At 37.7% G+C, this 26,236-nt stretch overlaps 1 protein-coding gene across 2 annotated transcripts; it reads left to right on the forward strand.

Moving 5' to 3' along the window:
- The first annotated feature begins 907 nt into the window (after positions 1-907).
- On the forward strand, positions 908-24,384 carry RELL1 (RELT like 1). Of its 2 annotated transcripts, XR_011150736.1 has the most exons (8): positions 908-1,075; positions 11,498-11,737; positions 13,478-13,549; positions 14,841-14,898; positions 17,506-17,739; positions 18,408-18,595; positions 21,898-22,167; positions 22,734-24,384. XR_011150736.1 is itself a non-coding variant. In XM_069014299.1 (7 exons), exons 1-6 carry the CDS (start codon positions 988-990, stop codon positions 18,586-18,588), a joined length of 873 nt encoding a protein of 290 aa, XP_068870400.1. In that variant the 5' UTR covers positions 908-987; the 3' UTR covers positions 18,589-18,595; positions 21,898-24,384. The 2 variants fall into 2 exon arrangements, 1 of the variants encoding a protein (XP_068870400.1); XM_069014299.1 differs by having other exon boundaries at positions 21,898-24,384.
- The last annotated feature ends 1,852 nt before the right edge of the window (positions 24,385-26,236 follow it).

The following is a 26,236-nucleotide window of genomic DNA, read 5'->3' on the forward strand; positions in this document are numbered from 1 at the left end:
AGTATAAAACTAAGCTGGAGTTTAGCAGTGAAGATTTAAGGAAGAAAGTATGAATTTGAGGCCTAGTGGACAGGAAGAGGTAACAGAGTGAGTGCAAGCAATGCCCCCACATGCTAAGTGACAGTGAATAGAGGGCCACATTTAGTTTCCGAACACTTGCGTGTCCTGGTGTTAATGCTGCAATGGTGACAACAACTTCCACAGGGCCCTCACATGGCTCCTTGAGGCAGGCGCACTGCCCTGCCCTTACAATAAGCAGCTCAATTCGATGCAGCTCTGATAACGGGCTCCATGCTGGTGCAGAGTAATTGTTCCTGTCATACCTCCTCAGCCCTTGAGCCATACTACGCCCTGGCAGCGAAGAAGCCACCAGCACGGTGAGCACGGCCCCTGGAGCAGCAGTGGCAGAGGAGCCTTCGCTGGCCACAGCTGAAACCCACTGGTGTCAAGGGAGACACACCCAAACCTGTCTGGGTGAGAGGCTCCCCCGTGGGCAACTCCATGAGGGTGGCACTGCACCCCAGGCGCTCGGGAGCCACACGACCAATGCCAAGCAAACGCGTCAGGAAGTCACCTCAGCCCGCCCCGGGCCCTTTAGGACACGCTGCCCCGCGCCCATCTCACCCCCTCGCTGCACCCCAGCGTTGCGATTGCCGGGCTCTGGGGGCAAGGGGGTGGCCGGGCTTAGGAAATAACATCCGGGAGTTGTAATATTAAACTAATGCCTGGGGCGCCCTCGGGGTAATCCCCACAGGAATGTGTAAGAAACGCCTTCGCATCTCGTTAAAGCTGGACACGGGCACCCCGAGCTCAGCGGTTCCCCACAGCACCTCCGGCAGGGCGGGCGCCGCGCTGCAGCACCGCCTCGGGCCGGCGGCCCCGCGCAGGCGCCGTGCGGGCAGGGCGCGCCCCGCTGCCGCTGGGCCGGGCAGGGCGGCGGCGGCCGCTCCGCTGCCAAGGCGGAGCAGTGCGGGCACGGCGTCGGGAATGGCTCCGGCAGCGACCGGTGGGATCCCGCCGACTGCGCCATCGCTGGGCCTGACGGGTGACTGGCTGGGCAGCAGCTCCGCTCTCGGTGGGTTGCTGCGGCCTCGGTCCTTCGCCGCGGTGGGACGCTTCAATCCGCGACCCCCTCGGCCCTTGCGGCTCTCCGCGGGCTGTGACCTCGCTGGGCAGTGCGGCCTCACTTAGCCGCTCGGATGTCTCGGCTGACCCCGCTGCTTCGGCTGGGTGCCGACGCTGGCTCCTCGGGGTCCCCGGCATTCGAGTCCCTGCGGGGCCCGCGGAGATCGGCAGGGCAGGGGCGCGTCCGCCTCCGCCCTAGCGCCGGGCAGCCCGGGGGAGCGAGCGGGGAAGAGGTCAAAGAGGCTCCGCGGCGGCAGCGGCTGAAGTTTCTCCCGCCTGTCAGCGGAGCGCGGCGGGGGCGCTCGGGGCGGGCGCTGCCGGGTCCCGCTCGGGCGGGCTGGAGAACCGGCGCGGGCTGCGAGTGCTCCCAGCGATCAAACGGTGCTTACTGACACGACACCCCGGCCTGTTGATGTAGTCGGTTATGGCCGGGGGGGGAAAAAAAAGAACGATGATGAGCGATACGAGTTCGTGTCTGGCAGCTCATCCGTAGTTGATTCACTAACTGGCATCGGATGGCTCTTAAGATAGACGTGCATTAAAAAGTTGTTTCTATTTTACCCTCACTTTTGAGCTTAAACTTGGCTTAGCGTTTAGGTTTTGGAAGTGAAAAGTGAAAAAACCCTTGAGAACTCTGAAGAGCCCTCGCACACGTACAATCACCAGAGGAAGTTTGTTTAAAATGGCATTTTCTTTGTTTATGTCTAACCCCAACTGTTACGGTACTAATAATCTCAAAGTGAAACCGAATTTCTTGCCTGTGTAGTCTGAAGTGCTTTCTTTTGTGCATTGTCCGTGATGCTCAAACACTTGTATTAAAAGTTGATGTGCATTTCCACTTTCAGCTTGATCAGCTATATTACTTTTGGATGGTATGACATGGGTAAGAGTGTACCAGCTTGTTTGAGAGTAAACTTTCAACTTAGTGGAAACAGTTAAGATGGCCATGGTTACTAGCAAACAATAAATCCAGAAGTGTTTCTTGTCTTTCTGTGGTTCCTCTTGTGTATTTGTATATTACTTGGTGCAGGCAAGCTTGATCAGAAGGGTTCGAGGTAACTGCTACCTGCTATTTATTTTCTGAAAGCAAGAAGAATGGAAGGCTTGTTGTCCAGTGCATGCTTCAGGAGAGTGGAAAGAAATAAGTACCATTAAGCATCTTGAATTTCATATTTGTGTTGACTGGTAGCTAGTGGTAGCTGCTATCTAAGGACCTGAGGTTTTCTGTGCAAAGGTAGGAGGAGGAGGAGAGAAATTGTGGATTTTTCTTCTCTTCTTGATCATCACCATATATATTTTTTTTTAACAGTTAAAAAAACAATTTGCTCTTTGGCTGTTACTTAAGCATATTACTGCATGTTTATACATGTTGTGATTACTGTACAGTTTACCTACTACTGGTATCTTGAAGAGGCTATAAACAGATGTTTTCGTAAATGAAAGGACGTGTATAAGTAGGCTTATACAGACTTCTTACAAATGTTTATATTCAGGATTCCTTTATTGGGCTTGAAGGCAGTTATGTGGGTGGAGAACTCTTGGTATGCTATGTGCATTTGTAGGATTTAATAACTATAGCAGCAATTTAGTAGTATATCTAGGTGAATAGGATTGTACTTAGGCTAAAGGTTGGCAAGTCTGGCAAGAGATGCAAAAGCCATGAAAGAATTTTCTTCTCAGAGTTTTACAAATGCTTTCTGCCAACGTATCTTCTGTGTCTCAAGATCACAGTATAACTCTTCATACTAGAGATATATTGGTTTGGGCTAAAATTGTTTTTTGACTTCTGTAAACCAGTGAGGATTGTTGTTAGCTTGCATAAGTCCATTGATATAATGTGCCTGGTGGCATTCATTTAATGCTGCTCACTAGATGCCAATTGCACTTGCAAATTCAGTGATATGCAATAGTTCTAAATAGCTGATGTCTTCAGGAAGGATTTTATTTCATTGCTTTTTAATGGCCATACTGGTGAAGTGTGCTTTATTAAATGTACTGTAGCTGTTTGCAGGGTGTGTTTTATTTGAAAACTGAAATTTGAGGAACAGTTTTCCAACAGAAATGCAAATGTAAAGCACCAATTCTGTTTATTTTTGCTATAGGAGCTCTATGCTGCTCAAGTAGTGACCAAAGCCATTACACCATAAGCACTGCAATTTAGTAGTGGTAAACAGTGAACCATAAGCTTTTTGTCTCTGTATATGCTAATGCAGCATTATCAACCATGTATTGTGTTGCACAAAGAAGAGACTAAATCTGTCACTTCCCTTTATATTTAAATTTTCCCCTTTTTCAACAGGACAAAACTGCTCTATATACTGTTAATTTATTTTTTTTTCATTGCATTCTAGATAATGTCAGATACCTTCATGGTGTGTGGTGACTGATGATTTATTAGGTTTGGTCTTCCCTAACAAGCCCTCTCTGGCTGTATGGGAATTGCAATGCTTATTACAATTATTTCAGCACTCAAAATTATGGAGTCTTATATGCATTATACAGTAATACTTTTAGCTGTATTTTTTTTTTTGGTGTGAGTAGGACCTACCTTACATAGCAGGTAGCTCCTTTCTGAATCCCTACCCTCAGGCTTTCAGAGAAGCCAGCCTAAAACTTTCTACAGACAATTTATTGAATTTGTTGATAGGGTGTGTAATTCAGAAAAAATTGGCATTAGTAAAGAACTTGTCAGTGCGGAGACTTGTCTCTCAGAGTAGAAAGCTCTCTTTCCAGACCTACTGCAAAATTTGCCTACAGTCAAAATTTTTTGTAGTGACTTTGGTAAGCCAGAGACTTTGTCTCTAATGTAAGGACTCTTAGCAGGCTCCAGCCTGAGTTACTATGAAAAGCTCGGTGTTGGGTACCATGGATGCTGTTTGGTATTATGTTCAGGTGGGTCATGCCTGAGACTTGATGCCTGTGTCTTATTATTGGTGTTCACAATGTAGCTGCACTTAGAATGAGCTTTAAAGAAACGTGGCTGGTCCTTCTGCTCACTTTCTTGAGACACTGCTTTTGACAGATCTAATAAAGGTTTTGAGGTCTGTTCTTAACAGAAGTTCTTAATCAGCCCTGCTTAACCTCTAAGGCAGTTGGCAGTGTGTTACTAGCTGTCAGTATGTGCTTTCATCATGTGGCTTCCTTTTTGTCATCTCACTTCCTGCTTATTTCACTTCTGGTTGTAGGTTCTGATTACTACAAGGAAGCTAGAAATTAAGTGGAATTCACAAACGTGTTGAATGTTCTTCTTCGATGACAGGTGTTTTTCCTTTGTTACTCGCTTTAAGCATATTCCCTGAAGTACAATTTCCTTGAACAATAGACAAAGCAAGTGGTAGGCAATAGGTTTTCGTCACTTAAGGGTTTTTTTCCTCTAGAAAATAAACTTCTTTTAACCCCTTCTTTACTGACTTCTCTAGTTTGTCTGCTCTATTCTGTAGCTACCACCTCACTAGTAAGGCAGAGAAGCCTGACTGTTTCCTAATTATTTTTTTGTATATATGTTTTGGGCGGTGGTATGTTTTGTCTTTGTGATTGAAATTGCTAGTAATTTCATCGGTTAGTTTTGCGAAAGCAATTTGACTGTAGTGTCCACAATAGATAAATACTATTTAAATCAGGTAACTCATAAAAAGTATAGTTAATTTGAAGTTGCATGAAACTGTTCTTGTTAAATTTACTATCGTTAAAATAATTAAAGATGTGTATTAAATGGGTACATGATTACCATCAGAGTAAATGATTTACCTAAGTGATTTCACTGCTGAGCACTTGAATTAAGAATCTAAAAAAATTAAGTGTGACTTGGTAATGGAAACCTTTAGTGCAGCTGTAGTAGAATGCTTTATCTCTGAGTAAGTTGAAGGTACCAAATGAAAGAACGTCTTTTCTTTTAAGGAAATACCCACCACTTCCGAAATGCCAAGAGATGCAAGCTGGCATTTAATTAACTTCACTAAAACTCAAGTCTTTAAAAGTAAAGTTAGTTTCTTAAATTCTTGACAGTGAGGTATTTAGTGTATTTAGGAAATTGAGCTAATAGACACAGAGTTCTTATTTTTATGCCTGAATTTAAAAGCATGTACATTAAAATGAAAGATGTTTTACGCTAAATTATACTTAAGATGAATGCTATAAATCAAAGAGCACATCCAGACTGAGCAGTCTGATCTAGTGAAGGTGTCCTAGCCAATGGTGGCAGGGTTGGGATTACATAGTCCTTAAAGTCCTTTCCAACCCAAATCATTCTATGATCCATCCACCTTTAATATCTGTCCTGGAGGTAGGAAGTGTCATTAGTGCTTAATGTAGTTCAAAGTACACTTCCTCTAGAGCCAGGAGAGGATGAAGCACTAGGTATCATCATCAGGTGTCTTTTCCTTGCCGGGGGAGCTGGTGTCACAGTCTGCCTGACCATTTCTCATTGTGGCATTGCCACAAAAAGCTTAAGCAATGCTTTGATTATGCCCTTTTAGCAGCAGTGTGTAGGTCTGTGTGGTGAATTGAACCGGAGGTGATCCAGATATGAAAGAAAGGAAAAGACAAAAAAAGCGCCAGAAAACCCTCCAAAAGAACCAAAACCCACCCATGCAAACAATTTTCTATTTTGAACCTTAAGTGATTGCCCTGGTTCTGCACATGGGTGGACTGGCCCGTTAATGGTGAGGAGGGGGAGAAGTGATGTTGCTACTGAGGTATCTTTTCCAGCTGTGCTTAGCTGAGATGTTTGAACAGACTGTGTGCCATAGTGTAGTATTTCATTTGTCTTGTACTTAACTAGTTTGTGTGTAATCATATTTAATTTGTTTAAATATTAATTAGCATTAAGGTCAATAATAGTTTGTTTCCATATACTGTGAGATTGATATCTGTGTTTCATTTTCATGCCTGAAAGCAGGGAATATGATCCTGTAACTCCTTAAACTTTATGGACAAGAAGTTAGTGAATACATATGTATTTATTTTTAGCAGGTAGATTGCTAGAATAATCAAATTCATAATAGGTAAACAAACCTTTTTAAAAGGGGTGCCATAAAAGATAAATGGCATGGGCAGAATGGGCAAAATCCAGAGCAACCAAGTAGGGCTTTTTACCGGTAGAGCAGAGAGAAGATTACATTGTTGTTTATGGGCCACTTTCTGTAAATTAAATAATAAAAAAACAAGTGGAATGTGCTTGACATTATCAGATGGATGTAGATTATACTTGGATGTAGTATAGGTGATTTAGAAAAACTGCATTAATTTAATGCTGAGTTGTATATTGCTAATGTAAGAACTAAACTGTTTTGATCTTGGTTATTAAAAGGATTTGTTTTTCAAGAATCTGAGTTGTACTTTAAGCAAGACAGGATTAAGATTAAATATTTCTAGAAATTTCTCATGTGCTTTGTGAAAAGTTTGTCTAGGCCATGTAAAAATTGCAATTTAATGAAGGACGAAATAGTTCTTCATTTTTCTGCTGACTTTTTCCTCTCATATTCTGTTTCCTGAAGGTGCTGTAAATTGTCTTGAGCAATTGCTGAGGTGGAAGAACACTACCATTGTATCTGAGTAACAGTGATTAGAACCAAAAGACTTGTCTGAGGTTGTCTATCTTTATATTTTACTTCTTAGGTAAGGATTAAGTAAGGGCAGGCAATACTCAATTACAGTACTTGGTATATATTCATTTTTAAGCAAATGAGTACATGGGATCTGAATTAGTAGCATGAGTGCAATTTATTAGTTACAGCTAATGCATCACTAAATGTGCTGAATATCACTCCTTAATATTTTCATTTAGATTACATCTTCAAGCAATTTTCATATGTAGACTGGTATACAATGACTGGTGTATAAAAATGCCAGGACAGCAAAGCACTGAAACAAGTCAGTTCTTTTATGAATTGACTCAAGTTAAGGAAGATTGCTATGGCCTGATTAAAACCATTGAGGAGCAGCATCATACATCATGAGAATGAGGTAGACTGTCAACAGTCTGATATGAGCATAATGTGCCTCTAGGGAAAGGGAATAGGGAATGTGCAATCAGTGATGTAGCTGTGACTTATATAAAATACATTGCCCATTCAGGTACTCAGGGTTTGGCTTTGCATTATGTCATAATTGCTGAGGGTTTTGAGGGCAAACTGTGTGGGGTGTTTGATAATGAAAGCTGAGTGCTTTGCTCTACTTACAAGGTTAGACAGCACCAAGTACTTGATTCAGCTAGTTAATTTCTTCTAGGATATTTTTGCTTTGCTTGTGCTGTATTTTTGTATCTCTGAACATAAAATGAATGGCATCAAGCAGTTTCTGGACTTTGTGTAAATGAACTGTTTTTATAAAAATGTTATTGATTTAATGTTTTACTAGTAATAAGCAAAATACTGTGCTATTGTTCATTTCTTGTTGAATTTTAATGGGAGGTTGAATTTGTAGGTATCTAATTACAACCAAAGAAAAGGCACATAGGCCTATGTAAATAAACTGGTATGTTGAAATATCCATGTTAATTTAATTAATTTTTAAATTAAAAAAATACTTCTAAATATATTTTCCTTCCTAGTTCAAAACCTCCATAAACCTTAACCCCATTAGTAGACTAATCTATGCTACAGAGTATTCAGTTGATAAATTATGATTTTTTCAACATACTTCTGTCAGTAGAAAAAATGCCAGTACAGGCACAATTCTCCTTTCAACTTGCATAGGCTGCATGTGTTTTTTGAGCATTTGTCTAGATTATCATCACGTAGACTGCAGATGAGATTTTAGCTACTGAGGTTTTCTCATTGGGTTTCATGTGTCAGTCTAGAAGCAGAAGTCATAAATCATAAAAGAGATTATGTAGGAAGAAAAAGAAACAGGAAACAAAGAAAGTCAAACCATGGTTCTTAACATGCAGACTTTTACAGGTGTTACATACTAGGTAGGCTGGAAATTTCAACCCCAGTGGTTCCTGACAGTTTGCTCTCTTGGGGGGTGGTGATGGTGTTAAATTGTATCTATGTTTTCAGTGGTTATGTCAAACTGATGGGGTTTCAGGTTGATGATTTAAAAATAATTGTGTTGGACGTTATACTTTTTTTAATAGAATCACAGAATGCTAGTGGTTGGAGTTTACCGTAAAGATGATTCAGTCCCAACCCTCCTTGCACCACCTCCCACTAGACCAGGTTGCTCAAGGCCTTATGCAACTTGGCCTTGAACACTGCCAGAGTTGGAGCATCCACAACCTCCCTGAGTAACCTGTTCTAGTCTCACTGCTCTCACAGTTAAGAATTTTTTGCACGTAATTAATTATTTTGCCCTTATTGTTTGAACATACTCTGAGACTATGGCTCTGTGTTACTACAATTACTCTGGGAAACTTTGTTCTAGGTGCACTTGGCTATCCTTGCTCACTGTTATTTCCCCACTTCAGCATACTTAGTCAGTGGATTGTCTTAACAGAGGAGTTTGCTGAACCTGAGGCTGTACTGATTCAGTAAAATGACTGCTTAAAAACTGAAGACTTTTTGTGGCATTTTTTCTTAAAACCTGGTTATCTCAGTAATGCAGTTTAAAACTGTTTTCAGGGCGACAGTCTGTCAGGAGCAGTGTGAGCGGGGTAGCAGAGAACTGAATGGGAAGGGACCTCCTAAAGCCACTTTGCGTCTGGAGAATTGCAGTGAACCACAACTTGGAAAGCCTGAGGCTTGGACCTCTATCCATGTGATAAGGCCCCCTTGCTCTCTAGGTTTGGTGGGAATTGCCTTGCCATGGTTGTGGAGAAAATAGATACTTGTTTGGGCAATGCATGTCACCTGTGCCACAAAGAGAGGCAGAAAATCTAAAAAGTTGAGTTGGATAAATTTTGTGGATGTTCCACAAAATAGCTTGACTAGAAAGTGGCTGTTGCTAGTAGGGAGATATTTCCTGTTCATTCTTAACATGGATACAGTGCAACAAAATCCAAAGCATCTGCCTGTTTTTGTCTTCTGTTTGAACATGAAAGGTGCTTATTTATTAATACCCTTAAGAGCTTGTGATGTATACTGTTTCAGTTGGATTTCTTAGATTCTGAGATGTTGTAGTCATCCAAGTAATACTTCTCTGGTGTGGTGGCTTTTCTCCTGCCTCGAAAGTAAATGAAACTACTTTGTTGATTAGTGGGGGACTTTGTTGCTGTTGCTACCTGATGAGTTAGAAAAAAAAGAAATTATATTTTGGTATATTAAAGCATGAATTATAGATTTGTAGAATGCAGATAAACTGCATGTAAGATCAACTTTCTCAGTTATATGATTGTATCCCTTACTCTGTCCTGTTTTTTGTTTCCTTGCAGTATAAAACAATTGCAGCCTTAAAGTTAAATTGTACATGTTGTTCAATTGTCCTACTCAGGCATATTTTGGAGCTTCTAAAGGTTATGTGTTGGTAAATTCTGCATGCAGTCGTGTAGAATTGCTGGCCTCTTAAAAGTGAATAGCTTTCTCTTTTGGTTTTGAGAACAAACTAGACCATCTGGTTTTGTCCAAAGCAAATATCCTGAGATTTTGCTTTAACATTTAGTTTTGAGATCTGTTCAGTAATTTGTTTGCACTTCTTTCCATTTTTCTGCATTTCTGCTATTTCCTAAAAAAAATATTTTAGTGAAATACTTAATACATCTTTTTTTTTTTTCCTTTGTGCTAATTGGGGTTTATCAGTTGTTATTTCAAATAATTTCCATTGTTTCCACTTTGAGCAAGTCTTGTGTATTGCATACTACTCAACTGACAATTCAAGACTGTTCTGAAAAATTCAGAAATATTTTAAAATAAAAGGTTTACTGTTTCTAGAGGAATAAAGAAAACTAGGGTAAATACCAAACTGCAGTTTTAACTTTTCTTCCCCGTCTGTCACCTTACTGGTGTTTTTTGAATGCAACTTAGTCATGCAGCTGGTGCAGGAGATTTTTATGGAATAACGCTCTTTCTGCAAATTTGTGCAGGCTTCCATTTTTATTTTTGAAAGGGAAGGATTATTATTCTAGACATTTGTGTTGTGAAAGTGTCCCTGTCGTGGAAATGTTTTTCTGTTGACTCTTCAATTCTTCAGTGAGTTTGATGAATGGCTTAATTGTGAGTTTCCTTGTCCATTTAAATACAAGTAGATGGAAGATATCTTGAAATACATGGATAAAAACCCAACACTTTCTGGCTGTCATTATTACCTACTAAAAAAAATTGGTTTTGGCTGGAGTGGAGGAGAATAATAGAAGGTAGAAAAGCAGGAACATTCTTGCATATTTGGCATAGTAATGTTTAAGTCTTTATTATGTGGGATGGGGAGTGTGTATAAGCTCTAAGGGTTTGCAAAAGTTTTGAGTATGCAACATGTAATTTTGGATTTTTCTGAGCTGTTGAACTTTTTATACTTTTATATTTGATATGGTTGAGAATCTACTGAGTTTTTAGTTTCTTTGTGTATATTGGACATAAAAGTGTGTTAATATTGGAAGAGGTTGCCCAGAAATGTGGGATGTCTGTGATCTAGATGGAGCTTATCTGTGAAACCTGATCTAATCAGTGCTGCTTTTAGCAGCATTTGGACTGATGAACTTCAGATGTCCCTTCTAATGTAAATATTCTATACTTTTGATAGGTCAAAATCCCAGTTTATAACATGGAATTTACATCTGTGAATTTCAGAACTTATTTGAAACAAAAGTGCTTAATTGTGGATATAGAGCTAGTGTGTGACAGTGCTTCAACTTAAATTCTTTGCAAGAAAAAATAATTCTTTCATGTCCTCTTTCAAGTTTAAATACAAAATGATTTCCAAATCTGAGACAAACAAAGAATGAGCCCACCTTATTCTGATGAGCAAGGGTAGATTGAGAATTCCCACTGTCAAAAGAAAAATAAAAATCAAGGGTATTTCATTCACACCTGATACTTTTCCTGTGCAAGGTCAATATTAAATCCTTAAATATTTACTCTCGTATTAGGGAAGGATCCATATTTTATTGGTAATTTTGCATGAATTTAGGATTGGAGGAGTGGTATGGCATTTTGCTCACAGATGTGAACAAGGAGCAATGGTGATGTTACTCTTCTGTGAAATATGTGAGCCCTCTATTTGAGATTACAAGCCTGTCAGGCTAGAACATTGTTGGTTCTTCACTGTTATATTGAAGAAGTATCACACAGGCTTTTTGGATGTTAGATGTTTGTAATTGTTTGGTGAAGAGGGAATATCTGCTGTTTCTGGTGTAAGTTCCCAGCCAGTAGAGTATTGTTGTCGTCATCACAGAAGGTACCTTGCATTGACACTGTGGGGATTTGGTCATGCTTGTAATTTTCTGAATTCTTTCAAGTGATTTACAGTGTATAGTGATAAATGTGTTTATTGATTTACATAGATGGAGAGGTTCCCGGGGTTTTGTCAAGCCATGGCTTACAGACAACTACTTTGACAACTAAAACGGATGGCAATGATGGCAAGGCTGAACACCTAGAGTATATTGCCTTTGCTTTGGTTCCTGTTTTCTTCATCATGGGTCTCTTGGGGATCCTTATCTGCCATGTCCTTAAGAAAAAAGGATATCGTTGTACAACAGAGGCTGAAGAAGTAGAAGAAGAAAAACTTGATGAAAAAATAGGTAATCAAGTCTAATAAACAAATGCCTATTTCTGTACATTGCAACTACTATGAAATAATTTATTGTGACACTTCTGTCATTTCTGTGTCTATATTTGACATCAAAGCAGTATTAAAAATAATATTTTTGTTATTATATGTCACTTGGGGTTTGATCTTTGGCAGTCAAAACTAGGAGTGTTCCGCTTTCCTATGCAAGTCTGCTAACATCAAGTCAGAGCTTACAGAGGGATCAAAGTATCAGTATATTTGCTTGCAGCTCCACAGCTGGAGTCACCAGATCATTTTTCTGCATTCTACATGCTGTTAACAACAAAGTATTAGTGTACATAGTGCTAGCTGAGAAGTGGCAAAAGCTGCCATTTAAAGCCTAAAATCTTAGTTTTATGTTTTGCAATCCTAATTTGTTCCTGTTGTGCTGTCATTCTTATCTCACCTCTCTTTACAAAACCAAGCCTTTGGACTGAATATATTCATTCTGTTTTAAGTAATGCTTGCTGCTTATAATTTTTTCTTAAAGTTACCTTTGTTTTTATCCTAATGTTTGTTCATTTGTGCCCTTGTTTTTATTGTTCTGTATTCCCATCTGTTCTTACTTGGGGAAAAAAAGGGTGTTATCATGTGGGAAAGGCTACAGTAACCTGGTATAGCATTTGTAAAATGTAAGTAAAAACAAAAGTCAAGTCACTTGTAAATACTCTGGGCCTTTTCCTTTCTCCCAGTTAATTTCTTTCAGTAGGTTCATAATGAGTGCAAATGACAGTGGCTCTGTGGTAAGGGTAGACCTATTCGGTCCAATAATGATGTGTCAGTGTGTTCTTAAGCATTAATTGCCTGGGGCATCTGTGCAGTGAGTGGAATTGTCTGGTCTATTAGTTCCCGAGTGGGACAGTGAGGTGTGTGCTAATGAAATGGAGACATCCCCTCCCTGTGTCTCAGTGTCAGGATCTAGCTGTGTCTAACTTATATTGCAAAGTTGTGGGTATTAAGATGGAGCGTGGGTACAGAGATGGGGAAGCCTCTAATTTACTACCTACGAGAAGAATTTAGAATCTAGCCTATCAAACTTGCCTCAACCCCATTTTTTAAATAAAGTATTATAACAATTATTAGGGAAGGGCACAGTTTTGCCTCTTCATTGTTTTAGTTCCCCCATTAATCTTCTTCGGCCTTTGCAGGTTATTTTAGGGAAGCTTTTAATATTGTTAATGGGTGCATTCTGTTCCAAAGTTTTCAGATTTTTTTAAAATTAATCAATTGTTTTGTCCTTGTAGATGTGGTGGAAACTTAAATTGAATCCCCCCTTATACTAAAAGCCAATAATACCTGTTTTAGAATAGTGACTTGAGACAGTTTAACAATTTGTTTTGGGTTTTTTCTCCCTATTATTGGGATTAGAAATGCTGCCCTCTTGTTTGTCTCTTCCTTACTAGCTAGAGAAGGAATTTTGAAGTATGTTTGTGAAAATGCTGATCTTATTTAATTCTTAGGTGAATTTGTTAGGGCTGATGTACAGAGGATAAACCTGTGTTCATATTTTTACTGAATAAGGACGATAAAGTCTTATCTAAGCTTTCCCTCCATAATGGCAACAGATCTTGCCATATTTTAAAAATGTAGTTTCTTTTGTTGTGTGTTCAGTTTTGGTTGTGACTTTTTGTATCATTATTTTGTTTTAAAATAGTTCAGTTCTTGATTCATAAGGCCAGGATGCTGACCACATATTTATTTCTTTGCACAGAAATGAATGAAACTATGCATGAGAATAGTGACACTGTGGGACAAATTGTTAACTACATCATGAAAAATGAAGGTATAGTATTGTGACACTGAAGTTATCAGCCCTTGTGATAGTTTTCTATAACAAGTATGTTTTTTCAGATAGTCTGATATATGGTGTGTTCATGTGCTTTCATTTAATAACCAATTTGTTCATTCTTAGCTCTTTGAGATTATCTTCACAAGGCAATTGCTTCAAGGACAATAGGGAAGTTTCTTGCTTACTTGAAAGAAGTTTCTTACTTACTTGTTTTGTATGGTAAATTCAGGTAATGCATTTACAGATATTTTCACTCTTTAGTTATTTGGGGTTTTTTTTTTTGTTTCAGCCTTTTGCTTTGTTTGTGAAGTAGAAGCTCAATGTTGCTTTCTTAGTGGTAGTGTTTAAAGCCTGTGGAAACTTTTATGTTTGACTAGATTAAACTTCTTGTCCTGAAATGATTCTTGCAGCTCTTGTCTGATGAGAGGCTTGTGCGTAACTGAGACAATTGGGTCTATAGCACTAATGTTGAATTCTGTACATGGTATCTTCATGTGTGTGCAAAGTAAAGGATAAAGAGAAAGATGTGACTGAGAAAATAAAATCATAGTTAAGCACCCCATGGAATGCTTGATTAGTTCAGAATGTATTTGCCCAATAGAAGAAAAGTTTAGGAGACTGGATGTTTTTATAGGATAAGAGCATTCAGCTTTTTAATTTTACATTTGTATAAATCAGAGTTCTAACCATTGAACTGGATTTGAGTTACCTCTGAAGACTAGACCTCTGGAAAAGTGGTGGTTTTGGGTTTGCATGTGGGGTTTTTTGGGTTTTGTTGTTTGGGCCTTTTTTTTGTTGTTTGGTTTTTTTTTCTTTAGACTATTAGTGCTTTGAGCTTATGTGTTTTTCCTTGAGATTGGGATTAAGTAACCCATATGTTTTGATAAGAAGTGAGCAATTGAAAGCTCTTAGCTGATAATGAATTTGCATTTTGTAGGGCTCACTTAAACTGATGTTTTTAATCTGAAGTTGTGTTAAACTTCTGAGGTGGTTCAGAGACCTTGTTCAAGAGTTTTGTTTAGATGGCTGTGTTTCGTGGTGTGTACTAGGGTGGAGTGTTGAAGTGCAATATGAACTGCAATTTTAGGAGCTCATGTTAAGACTATCAATAGAATTACATTAACTTTTTTTTTCTGCAGTTTTCTCTTACGCTTTTTTGGAGATATACATAATGCAGTCATCTTTCTTTTAGATGAAATTTCTTTGAGGAACTTTAATTTTGGTTTTGTTTTTTTTTAAATTTAGAACCATTCACTTTTAAGAGTTCTGTTTATTCTCATTGCAGCAAATGCTGATGTGTTAAAGGCCATGGTAGCAGATAGCAGTGTCTTTGAACCTGAAAGGTAATTACTCCTCATTTTAATGCATGTTTCCTGAGGCAACTAAAAACATACCCTTTCAAAGGATTTTGTTTCCTGAGCACTTCTAAGGCTACATCACTTGCTTGAGTTACCAGCTAAGAGGATAATACTTTGATTTTCTGTTGTTTGAGTCCCTAAATTTTAACATATACCCTGGCTTAGTGACTGGCTCTTCTGGTTATGTGTTCTAGCTGCATGATACAGTTTTACTGCATTTTGGGCTAAAGATTTACAGATGCTGCAAATAGTGGCTTACTTGAGGGTGAAGTTATGTCCAAAGTTACTCTGACTTCAAAGAACAGAACAGCACTCATTTAATCTGTATAGAATCTAACTTACAAGAGACATCTCTTTCTGTGTCTCCTTTTGGTTTACTTTTTTCTTTGTAATTGTGGCAATAAACATTGATTGACCTATCTCTTTGGTTTCTTCACTGCACACCTGTTTAGATAATTATGTAGAGAAAGCAGCTCTGCCTTAGATGCACTGTATGTGTAAAAGAACTTGTAGATGCGTCATATGCGAAAAGGTGCTTGTATCTCAACATGAGTACTTTTAGCTATATCTGTACTACTCTCAGTTCTCTTCATATATATCCCTGTGTTCATATTCAAGGCAGAGGAGATGAAAGTTCAAGTAGAATTGTGTCACCTATAAAAGAAGTAGGGCTGTATAGTTACAGCAAAACAATTGAGTTGAGTATGCAAAGTTAAATGTGTGTTTTAATGGTGAGAGGCTTGGTTATTGAGAAAAACCCTGAATTTCCAAAGGGATTTCTTCTCAACTATAGGTATTTTTTCTGTGGTGGTGTAGAAATATTTGTTTGAATTTTTTGCATAGGCATGGATCATGTTGTCTTGGGAGTTTTAGATCATTGTTTCAGTGGTAAATTAAAATATGAAAAGTAAGGAGGAGGGAAAAATGATTGCTCTTACAGAATTTGACAGATACTCCTGAAGCTTTTGTAATTAAGTAGAAATCCACTGTAGTTTTTTTTAAGTTCAGTGCACTATGAAACTTTCTATTTATAGCAATCGTAATGGCTGAGTAAAATCTACACTTCTCTCATATGAAGCCATTAGTTCTGTCTTTGCTTCAGATGCTGAACAACTTTTACTTCCCTAATAGTGTTTTCTTGTTTATTTGAAGACCATTAAATACCTCCTGTCAATATTTTTATTTTGAAAATAAGCATCCAAGTAACTCCAGTCTTCTCTGGCATGTTTTACTTCTTTTATTTGTTCTTTCTGTTCCCCTTTGGAGTCTCTTCCAAAGAGTTTGTTAGTATTTTTCTTGAAATAACATTTCTAAACCTGCACAGTGGGATCAGATGTGGCATGATTAATGCTGAGTAATGTAAATTTAGGTTCACAAGTTATATTTCTGTTATTTCCGCTGTTAAGTTGTCCTTTTTGAGCAAGAACATTGTTAATGATTCATGTTCAGCTCCTGATCCTCTTTTTCTGAAGAATGATCATCTGTCTCGTTGCTTTTTAATCTAGGTTTGTAAAGGTTTTCTGCTAAAACACTGAAAATTTGTGTTGTCCTTACTAGAATACATCCAGTATTTTTAGTAAGATTTGTGTATATGTAAATGTCTTTCACATGCATGTTCTGCTCTCATCATTCTAATTCCTTATCTTGACCTCTACAAGTTACTATGGGTGACCCAAAGTCTATGGGTACTTTAGCTGTTCTTCTATTCTGTTACCCAGTGAACTATTTAAAACACTGAATATCATCAGGACCAAAAAGACCCCATTTAGTGTGTCTTTCCAGTTTCATAGCAACTACAGATATATCACTTTCTGTATGTGTTTTTCATTTTTTTTTTGTTACAAGGTATGCTACCTTACTCTACAGTTATTTCACCTTTCATGATCTCTGGCCTGCTTTAGGGGAATTTGTTACAAGACAGTGTCAAAATGGATGCTAAAGTCCAAAAAAGTACATCTGGTTTCTATCTCTGCTATCTGTTTGTCTGTTTAAGAAGAAAATCAGATTGATTTGATTAGATATTCTCAAATGCCTTTTGGAGGTTGTAGTGCTTTTTCTTTCTTTCTAGGTACTTACAATTTTATTTTTTCCCCCTGAAACAGAATGATCTGTTGTTTCCTTTTGTCATTGTGGTAGACATTTTAGTTTTGCCTCCTTTCAATATTGTGGGATTGTGCTCTTCTTATGTGAGTTTCTTGAGATCCTGTAATAATTCTGAAATACTTTCTGTAGTTCTCCAAGGTAGTTCTTTTGTGACTATAATCAGCTTATTAAATGTTGTCGTCAGTATAAATTCATATAACCTGTTTTCTTCTACTCTAGCCTGATTTTTTTCCTTCCTGATTTCCTTGTCTTTTGTGTTAGTTACCTTAACCACATGATTGCAGCTGAATTAAGTCGTGAAAGTGATTCTAACTGCAAAAATACACTATTGAAGGGAACCTTAAGCTGGACATTCTCACAAATAAATGTTCCCTGTAAAAACTAGATATTCACTAGACATAACTGAAGGTTGGATTTCATACTTTTTCCTTTTTGAGAAACAGTATTCTGTAGTAAATGTTAAATTTTCTTTGTTTCTTTTTCCTACAGCCCACCTACCTCTCCTGAGAGTCCAATGAGTCCGGGGACTCCTTTGTCACCGGGTGTTGTTCCGTTCAGACACAGCTGCAAAGGTCATCACTTCCATACTGTTGGAGGAGTGGTAGAAAAGGATGTTTGTACTCGCTGTAGTCACAAACGATGGCACCTTATAAAACCAGCTCAAAAATCTAAAGAGAACAGAAGAAGTCGTATTGGAGAAGTTACAGTCCTTTCTGTGGGAAGGTAAGGCTTAGGTCCTTTTGTTGTGTACTTCTCTTGGGAATGCTACAGCGGCTGGTGTTGGATCAGATATTCACTGATTCTGCTCTGTTTATAACATCAGTGATTTTTTTTTTTTATAGCCTTGTTACTATTAGACTGAAGTTACTTCTGGAAGAAGTAAATCTGATTTTCTTTTTTTGTTTTTTTTTTAAGAACTGTGTAAAAAGATGCACATTTATGGTGGGTATAAATCTAAGGCTCTTGCTTGATTGATACAGGCTAAAAAGAAACAAGAATTGCATACTAATAAATTTCTCTGAATTTGGTGTTTCTCAAGTAACTGTGAGACTACAGAAACCACTTCATTCTCTTGGTTATTTTTAATTCCTACCTTATGTTGTAGTTGTCTTTGAAAATTGCTGTTCCAAGAAGTGGTATGCAATCTGTGGATTCTGGCTTCAAAACACAATACCCTGAGAAAGTGTGATTCAGGAGTAGTGAGTACTGTAAATATCTGCAGGTAATAGGAAAGAAGATGCTCTGAAGTGAAGCAGGGTCTGTGTTAGGTGTCTGTTCTGACATCCTGTTCTTGGGACCTAGAAGTTTGTTCCTGGCCATGCTCTTGGTCCTGAGAATGATCTAACTGATCTCTGGGGAAATACAAGTGAACTTTCTTTGGCTCACCTCAGATTTCGAGTCACCAAAGTGGATCACAAGTCAAACTCCAAAGAACGGAAAAGCTTGATGTCCGTTACTGGCGTGGAGAGTGTCAATGGTGAGATGCCTGCCACACCTGCGAAACAGGAAGGGAGCGAAGCACCCGCCTCCCCTGTGAAACAGGAAATGCAAGAGAGGAAAAGCTCAGAGTAAAATGCAGGTATCAAACATTTTAATGTTTGGAACTCATACTGAAAGTATTATGTTGTGAAATATGTAAAAGTAATCAGTAAAGCTGAAAATATCAGCTCTGTGTGGAAACCTGTCTTTCAATTTCAAAATTTTCTACACAAGTCTGCAAAAATTACATTTTATCACTCAATGAATGATAAATTAATAAAAGCTTTTTTATCCATCAAAGTCTTACCTAAAGTTTGTAATTAGAGTAGGTGTTGAAATAAAAACTTCTTTGTGGGTGTGGCATCACTAGTCCAACAGATAAAATGTCTGCATGTTAATTTTTTTGCAATAAACAGTGGCTCAGATTTAGTGGCAACATGTTTATTGCCCAAAACAAACAAGTGCTACTGACAGTTGTATCACTGGAATAACTACAGTTATTCAATAACTACAGTGCTTCCTTATGCTTGCTGCTTTGTACTGCATGCTTGTATAAGATGGTTGCTTACTAGATACTTCTCTGATAGATCTGTGGAGCTTTGACTAATGGCAGTGGAGAGACATGAAACTCTGGTCTCACAGGGATCTAACTAAGCCAGGCGGTTGGGGTTTTCTTGTGAGTCGTTAAACTTCAGTGAATTGCTTGAGTTACTCTGTTATGCATGTGAAAAATACGTCTGGCATGGTTTTGAAGTGCAACCCTAACTGTGGCTTTTTTTTAACAGTTTAGATAGTTGGGGGAAAAAAACCCTGGAAGTTAATATGGTTTGCCTCTATTTGATGACATGCTGATGGATGATATGAAGGGGAAAGGTGATTTTACACAAATGTGATTCAAAATTCAGACTTGACCCTTGAGGGACAAAGGTTCTGGGGTTACACAGTAAATGTACTGGAGGAAGTGAACAAAGTGCATGGTGCCAAACTCTCTGTATGCTGAGAGAGAGGATAAAATTATGTTGTGTCAAACTACTGGTAACTTCAAATGGAAGAGGGAAATGCCTAAGAGGAAATTGGGTCTATTTAGAAAAGCAACAAGACTCTAATGCCCTTGAGTGTCTTGAGGTTAAAGCAGAGAGCTGATATGCAGTGGGGTACTTCCTCCCAACCCTTACTGGCAGCACAGGTTTGACTGTTGAACTAAGCTGAGTGTATTTGTCTGGCCTTTATGTCTCACTGTGTGTCACTATATTATACCCAGGTTTTTTTGAACCATTGCAATAGAGGAAGAGAGACTTGGAGATGTGGTATGCTTCCAAATATTAAAAAAGTTATGGAGGGTAATGAAGTAAATTGATTATTTTTTTTCCAGTGAGTAACAAGACAATGATAGGCTAAATTGCAAGAAGGTGGAGTTCAGGTTTCAAAAGTTAAGAAATTGGAATAAGCATCTTTATTGCTGGACATATATAAGAGCAGACTGGACAAATGCTTGTCTATGCCAATGTGCCGCTGTTTCCCTTTTTGTTCTGTAACACATTTTGGTAAATCAGGGCTCCCTAGTGGCTGCTGTTTCATTGTTGCAGTGTAATCTGTGAAGTATCTACAGATGTCAGTGAAAGGCAGACTGCACTCTTATTTTCTGATTCAGAATAATGTCCTTGTGCTCAGGGTTTTTTTATGTTGGTGTGGTTTTTATTTCTTCCCTTTTTAAAAATCAGTATTAGCTAAATGCAATAGGAGATAACATTTTCCTTCACTGGATTGGCATTTCCATGCCCAGCTAATTGTTTTGTTAGTTCTGTGACTATTTTTATTTCTTCTCTGTATCTTTAGTGGGAACATCATCAGATTGTTCATAGTATGATTTTTTTATTCTACTTAAAGGCAAGCTAGTTATCTTCTCTTTAAGCATGAGAAATAGAAAGAATAGGGCATATATGAAAATAAGTTTTTGTGCACTTTGATTAAAAAAACTGCATCATTTTGAAATCACTCAAAATGTTTTGTAGTCCAGTTTTTTCTCTAATTTGTTCTTTCCTCTCCTAAATAGGAAAGCTGTTCCCTGTAATTATCTAAAAGTTTCATAAATTTAAACCATTACTACTTTAATTTAAAAATAAGTTGTTCTCTACAGAGATATTATAGTAAAGCTGTAAAAAAAATTGTCCATCTATGGCAGCTTTTTATTGTAGAACTTCCCTTAGGATTAAAGTTTTTCCCCTTCTGAAGACAAATGTTCTAATAGCAGAGAAATGGCTCAGCAGAATATTTTAATGGTCTCTGCAGTCCAACAGAGTTATTTTGTAAATCCAGGAAACTAGCCAGGTCTGTTTGATGTGCACTAGAAAAAAAACCAGATCTTGTTTGAAAGGATAGGATACTGTTCCCTAGCATGGTTCTAGAGCAGTTTTTGTTTACTGGCATGAGAAGCTGTTCACATGTAAACAGGTAGTAGTTAGAGCTTTACTTCGACTACTTATTTCAGGCTTCTAATAAATTATTGTAGCTGATTACTGAAACTGAGTAGATAAATAGCATTTAAGACTTTTGTGCCTCTAGTCTATACATTTCTTACATAAAGGTTATAGTTTGGGGGGATTTGACTCAGATCTTCAGATGCAGAGGAAGAAGGCAGACATAAGTGTGTGTTTAACTGCTTCCAGAAAAGGTTTTTCTGTCATTCAGAGGCAGTCGATTTGTGCCTCGTGGCTGACTTTAACTATTGTTACTGAGACTTCCTGTGTGAGGTGGAATTCCTGAGTTGGACAGTCCCTGAACAGAGTAGCATTGCTGATGGCCTGTATTCACTGCTACTCTCAAGTCCAGGGTTTTTTTTCCCCTAAACTGACATGTTCTGAAGTGACCTGTACAGTGTTTCAGCTTATCTCTAGTGTCTTGCTGGCTACATCATTTGAAGTTGTGGCATGTTTTCTCTATGTCTTCAAGGTCCATGTTCTCAGCAGACTCCATTTCATCAGTTAATTTTATTTCAAATATGCTTACTGGCACATAAAAAGAGTAGTAGAGACACAGCTGGTAACTGAAGTCAAAACTTTGAGTTGAGCTCTTGCACATCCATTTTAAGCTACTGGATAAACGAAAGCTGGTACCGGTACACTGAAGCTATGTAACATTTTCCATTTCTAGTGCTTTGCACTGTGGTGTGATTTGTCAGTTTGTCCATGTGTTTGTCCATGCATTTCAAGAGTACTAGATCAATTTTTAGTTCCTCTTTAGGATTTCACATGCTAAACTTGGAATGCATGGCAGCTACTTCATGCAGTTGTGGCTTTTTTTTTTTCATTTCAGAGCACCTGCTAACTTTTTAATTGGTGTGTCCATACTAAAACTAATTTTGCTATTTAGGTTTATTTTTAGGATTGTTTTCTTCTCTTACAGGTGGAACTTTTATAAGAAGATTGTCTGCAAGCACTTTGGAGAAAATCGAAAACTTGCAAGAGATGCACACTATTTAAGGAAATGTATTTATGGCAGTGTAGCATTTTACAAGTTCTGTGATGTCGTTCCTGCAAGGTTAAATACTTAATGGTTTTTGACCAGTAAAATAGTAAGATTTAGGCACTGAAATACTGTTGAGCTGTGTGGACATCATAACAAATGGCTTCATCTTGGAAAGAAAACAAACATACAAGTTTTTGGACAGGAAAGGTAAAAGCTTTATCAAGTCTTAAACTTTTTTTTGTACTTAGACAAGCATTTTTAATGAGCTCAACGTTAAGAGTAATACGGTTACCTCGTGGATAAACTGCATTCACCCCAGTGGTCCATCTGGATTTTTCTCTGTTCTGCCCACTCCAGAATTGACAAGTGTTTGCTGAAGATAAAAGTCAGCCTTTGAAAGATGAAAATATTCTTTTAATCTGTTTGTACTTGTTTGTAGCCAAGTAAAACATACAAGGAAATAATTATGTCAGCCAAATCTCCATATGTGCCTTTAGTACATAAGCCCTCGAACTCTGTGCAGGGTACTTCACAGTAGAGACTCGTTCAGTTATATGCAGATTAAATTAAATTAAATTGTTGTTCCCCAGACCCATACCTCTGCCTTACTACTTAACATAGGCTGAAGAGCATCTTTTCCTATGCATTTGGATGAGCTCTTGGCGAGGTTACTTTCCTCAAGGCCTTTTGTTCTCCTGTTTTCTTGCAACTGCTCACTCGTATTTGAAGAGTGCCTAATAGTTTTGCTTTTCTTTTTTTGTTCTTACCCACAGGTTCCTTATTAAGCTAAGGCAACATATTTCAACCCTTAGATAAGGATATGGAATATTTGGCATTAAAAAATTTATGGAATATATACTAAAGTGCTTCAGAGTGGCTTTATTGGACTGAGGGTAGCTATATTCATTGGCACCAAAATCTTAACCCAGTGTTACTCCCTTCATATTTTAACTGGGACTTAAGGCTAAAATTACCATGATATTTGATGTTAATTCTTTGTATCTACTTATGATCTCTGCTTTGTCCTGTTACTTGTTTTGGGGAGGGAAATCTCTGTAATACTTAAGCAAACTTTTCTGTGTAATAGAAACTGAAAAAGATCAATTGTTCTGAGTGCCTAAGAATATAAGCTCTAATGTAATGCATTTTAGTAGAGATTGCACTGTATTCTGACAACTGTAACTTAGTTTGCTTTATGAACTCAATGAAAATCAGTGTATGTTTTTGAAATGGATTTATTTTAAATTGATACCTTCAATCTTTTTAATGCAAGTGCTCTAAACTGTGTTTCTCCTTCATATCTGAGAATTGTGTTTCTTCATTGATTTGTGCAGTGTTTAACAATCAGTGTGTACAAAATTATTCTTCTTGCTTGTGTATTAGTTATTCCCATGTCTTGCCAGGAAACATCAAGTTTTTTCACTCTTGCTGAAAGTATGAGCTGCTGATGGTCTTCTTTCTATGTGTATCCCCAAGATACTGACTGGACCTATCAATATGTACTTTTCAGCGATGTTATATTTGCCAAAAAAACCCACCACTACGCAACCAAACTTTGAAAATAATAAATGTTTTATTGTTCTTTTTGAAATGGATATTTTTAGAGATAATTGTCTGTCCTTGAGAACCCAAAATAACTGTTTGGCCAGGACTCTAACTTCAGTGTTTAACATTCCTGTTCCCATAAATTTAAACTCAGTTTGTGAAATCTCTTCAGTATTTAAGTACAATATAAACACCAACCTCATCTTATAGGCATACGTTAAGCTTCGTGTGATTATTTGTGTGAAGAATACCTCTAGAAGATTTAATTAGTATTGGTTGTAGTAATTAGCTTTCAGTTTCCAAGAGATTGATAGCTGTGAGTATAAAATGTTACTGAAAAAAGGGAGCATTGGAGAAAACAGTGGTTTTCAAATAATTTTCAGAAAGAAGATACACAGTTACAGACTGTCCCCAAAGCTTTTTCTAAAAAAAGAGCAGTTTCTCTTGATACTGTATTTTGCTACATGCTGGGTTAGTGCTGCAAATAAATGTCAAAAGGATGTCAGAAAGTTTAAACAGTAATACGTATTTTTTAACTTATTTTAATAAGTAGTTTCTGTTTTGATTCCATTGAAAATACGTAGAATAAAAGGGATGTTGGATATGTAAAAAGTGGTTTACGTGTATAAAGTAATTATGTAAGGTATTATAAGACCTGATATGTGCAAGAATTGAATTTATGCATTGCTACCTAAGAGAGGATTTAGAAACTGTGCCTGTTTTATCGCCTTTAACACTACACTGCTATTTTGTAGGGATATGGATATTGCCATATTAGTCTGCTTTTCCTAAATTTGCATATCAAATGTATTTTTAACAAAATAGTTTATATACAACTTTTATACTACCAAGCAGTAAATAAAAAATATTAATTCTTAAGCTTGCTTGTGACTTCCTTCAGCCTTCCCCCATTGAGGGAAATTTAATTTTTGCACAATCTAAATGTAAAATGCACTCTTTTTGCCTCTTAATTTTTTGTTTATGGAGGTATTGAGAAGGTTAGGTTATAGTGTGATGTACTTCAGAGCAGTTTTATTTTCTTCAGAAAGGACAATTGCAAATACTACTTCAGCTTCAGATTTAAATGGGAAAGACAGAAGTCTGTGCTTTAACCCAAGCTGGTATCTTAGAATAAAAGTATCAAGGCTTTTAACTTTTTATTATAATTGACATGGAGCTTTTAAAAAATACTCAATATTATTCTTATTTTTTTTCACAAGGTAAGGAACAAAAATTCACAAATAACAGGAAGCTCTTTGCAGTTGTTTCCTCTAAGCCTGTGTCCGTCTGTGATACCACAGTGCTTAATTTGTTGCATTATGTTCTCACAGATGACTGTGATCTGTAAAAGGCATTAAAAGTGGGTTTTGCTGTATGAATAGTATGAAGGAGCCTTGAAGCAAGTTGTGGCTAGCTGAGATGGGATTATCAGTGTACCATCCTGTTTGCAGGTTTGGGGTTTTTATTATTTCAGTGTTCCTAGCAGCATTATGTAGGATCTGTTTTGAGCTCTGTATTTGAATTTCAGAGGTTGATATACAGCTGTGGTTTATATTCAGAATGTGTTAAAAAAAAAAAAAAAAAAAGTCCTTCCAGGCCTTAATTTTCAAACAGAATTGAGACAGTGCTGCTGCTGAAGCTTCTGGAAATTCAACACACTATGTGAGTCTCATTTTCAGGTTTTTTTTTTTTTTGTTCCTTTTTTCTTCTACATAAGAATTCTGTGTAGTACACTTTTTTTTTGATAATATGTACATATATTGATATACAAGAGAAGTGCTGTATTAAAGTTTGAGAAATTCTATTATAACTGGACTGACACAGACAAGTCCTCAAAAGAAACACAATTCATTTTTTTCAAATGGATTTTGGTTTTTTTACATGGATAATTCTTCTGTTACTTTTCCCCAATGCAGGCACTTCATTTTTTAGTAAAGCATTATTCCAAAATTCAGGATCTAACCTCATGCTGCTGTAGCAAAACAGTCTAGGGAGCTACTTCTATGTTTAATAAAATCTGATTTTACTAGTGAAGAACACAGAGCCCATGTGCAATGTATTGTTGAAACATGGTAAGGATTAAAGCATTTCTTTGCTTCTGAATCTCTTTATGAAACAATCTAAGTTGAAAAGCATGGCAACAGTGTACCTGGTTTCTCATTGCCATTTTCTTGTGAACTATATCCCCGTTTTTCACATGTACAGGAACTTTGACAAAATTGGTACCTTATATGGTTCCTGTACTCCCAAATGTGTTGTGTTTCACTTGGTGAAAGTGTTATTTCAGCCAGCTGGTCTCGTTCTGGGGGAATGCTAAAGCACAGATGTACTTAAGTGTGCAAATAGATGTTGCAGCTATGCAACGTCTGTAGAAATGATCCCAGACTCCAGTATTCCAGCAGAGTGTGTGCGTACAGCAGAGTGGGGAGCTCTTTTGAGGCTGCTGGAGTTGCGGGGCTGTGTAGCAGAGCTGAACTGAAAGACACAGAAGAGGGAAATGGGCACTAAAAGAATGATAAGAAATGACAGGAGAAAAGGGTTCCAGATAAGTTTGTTTTCTGGTTGTTTTCTTTTGAGTTTTTTCCCCCTACAAATGAACTGAGCTTGTACTTAACTGCATACTAATACAAAATTATGTGGGTTAAGAAGATTGTTTTTATGAGATTAGCCCTGTCTGGAAGAGAGGAGGACATATGATCTGCTCTGGCTTGGTAGTGCTGAAAGTGCCTAC

Source organism: Aphelocoma coerulescens, chromosome 4, assembly GCF_041296385.1.
Source record: "Aphelocoma coerulescens isolate FSJ_1873_10779 chromosome 4, UR_Acoe_1.0, whole genome shotgun sequence".
Classification (NCBI taxonomy): Eukaryota; Metazoa; Chordata; class Aves; order Passeriformes; family Corvidae; genus Aphelocoma; species Aphelocoma coerulescens.

Bases quoted from the DNA above. Each gene is read 5' to 3' on its own strand.
- RELL1 (XM_069014299.1), top strand. From the start codon at position 988: ATGGCTCCGGCAGCGACCGGTGGGATCCCGCCGACTGCGCCATCGCTG. The intron at 14,899-17,505 runs GTAATTACTCCT...TTTTTCCTACAG, and splicing joins AGTGTCTTTGAACCTGAAAG to CCCACCTACCTCTCCTGAGA. The intron at 17,740-18,407 runs GTAAGGCTTAGG...GGCTCACCTCAG, and splicing joins ACAGTCCTTTCTGTGGGAAG to ATTTCGAGTCACCAAAGTGG.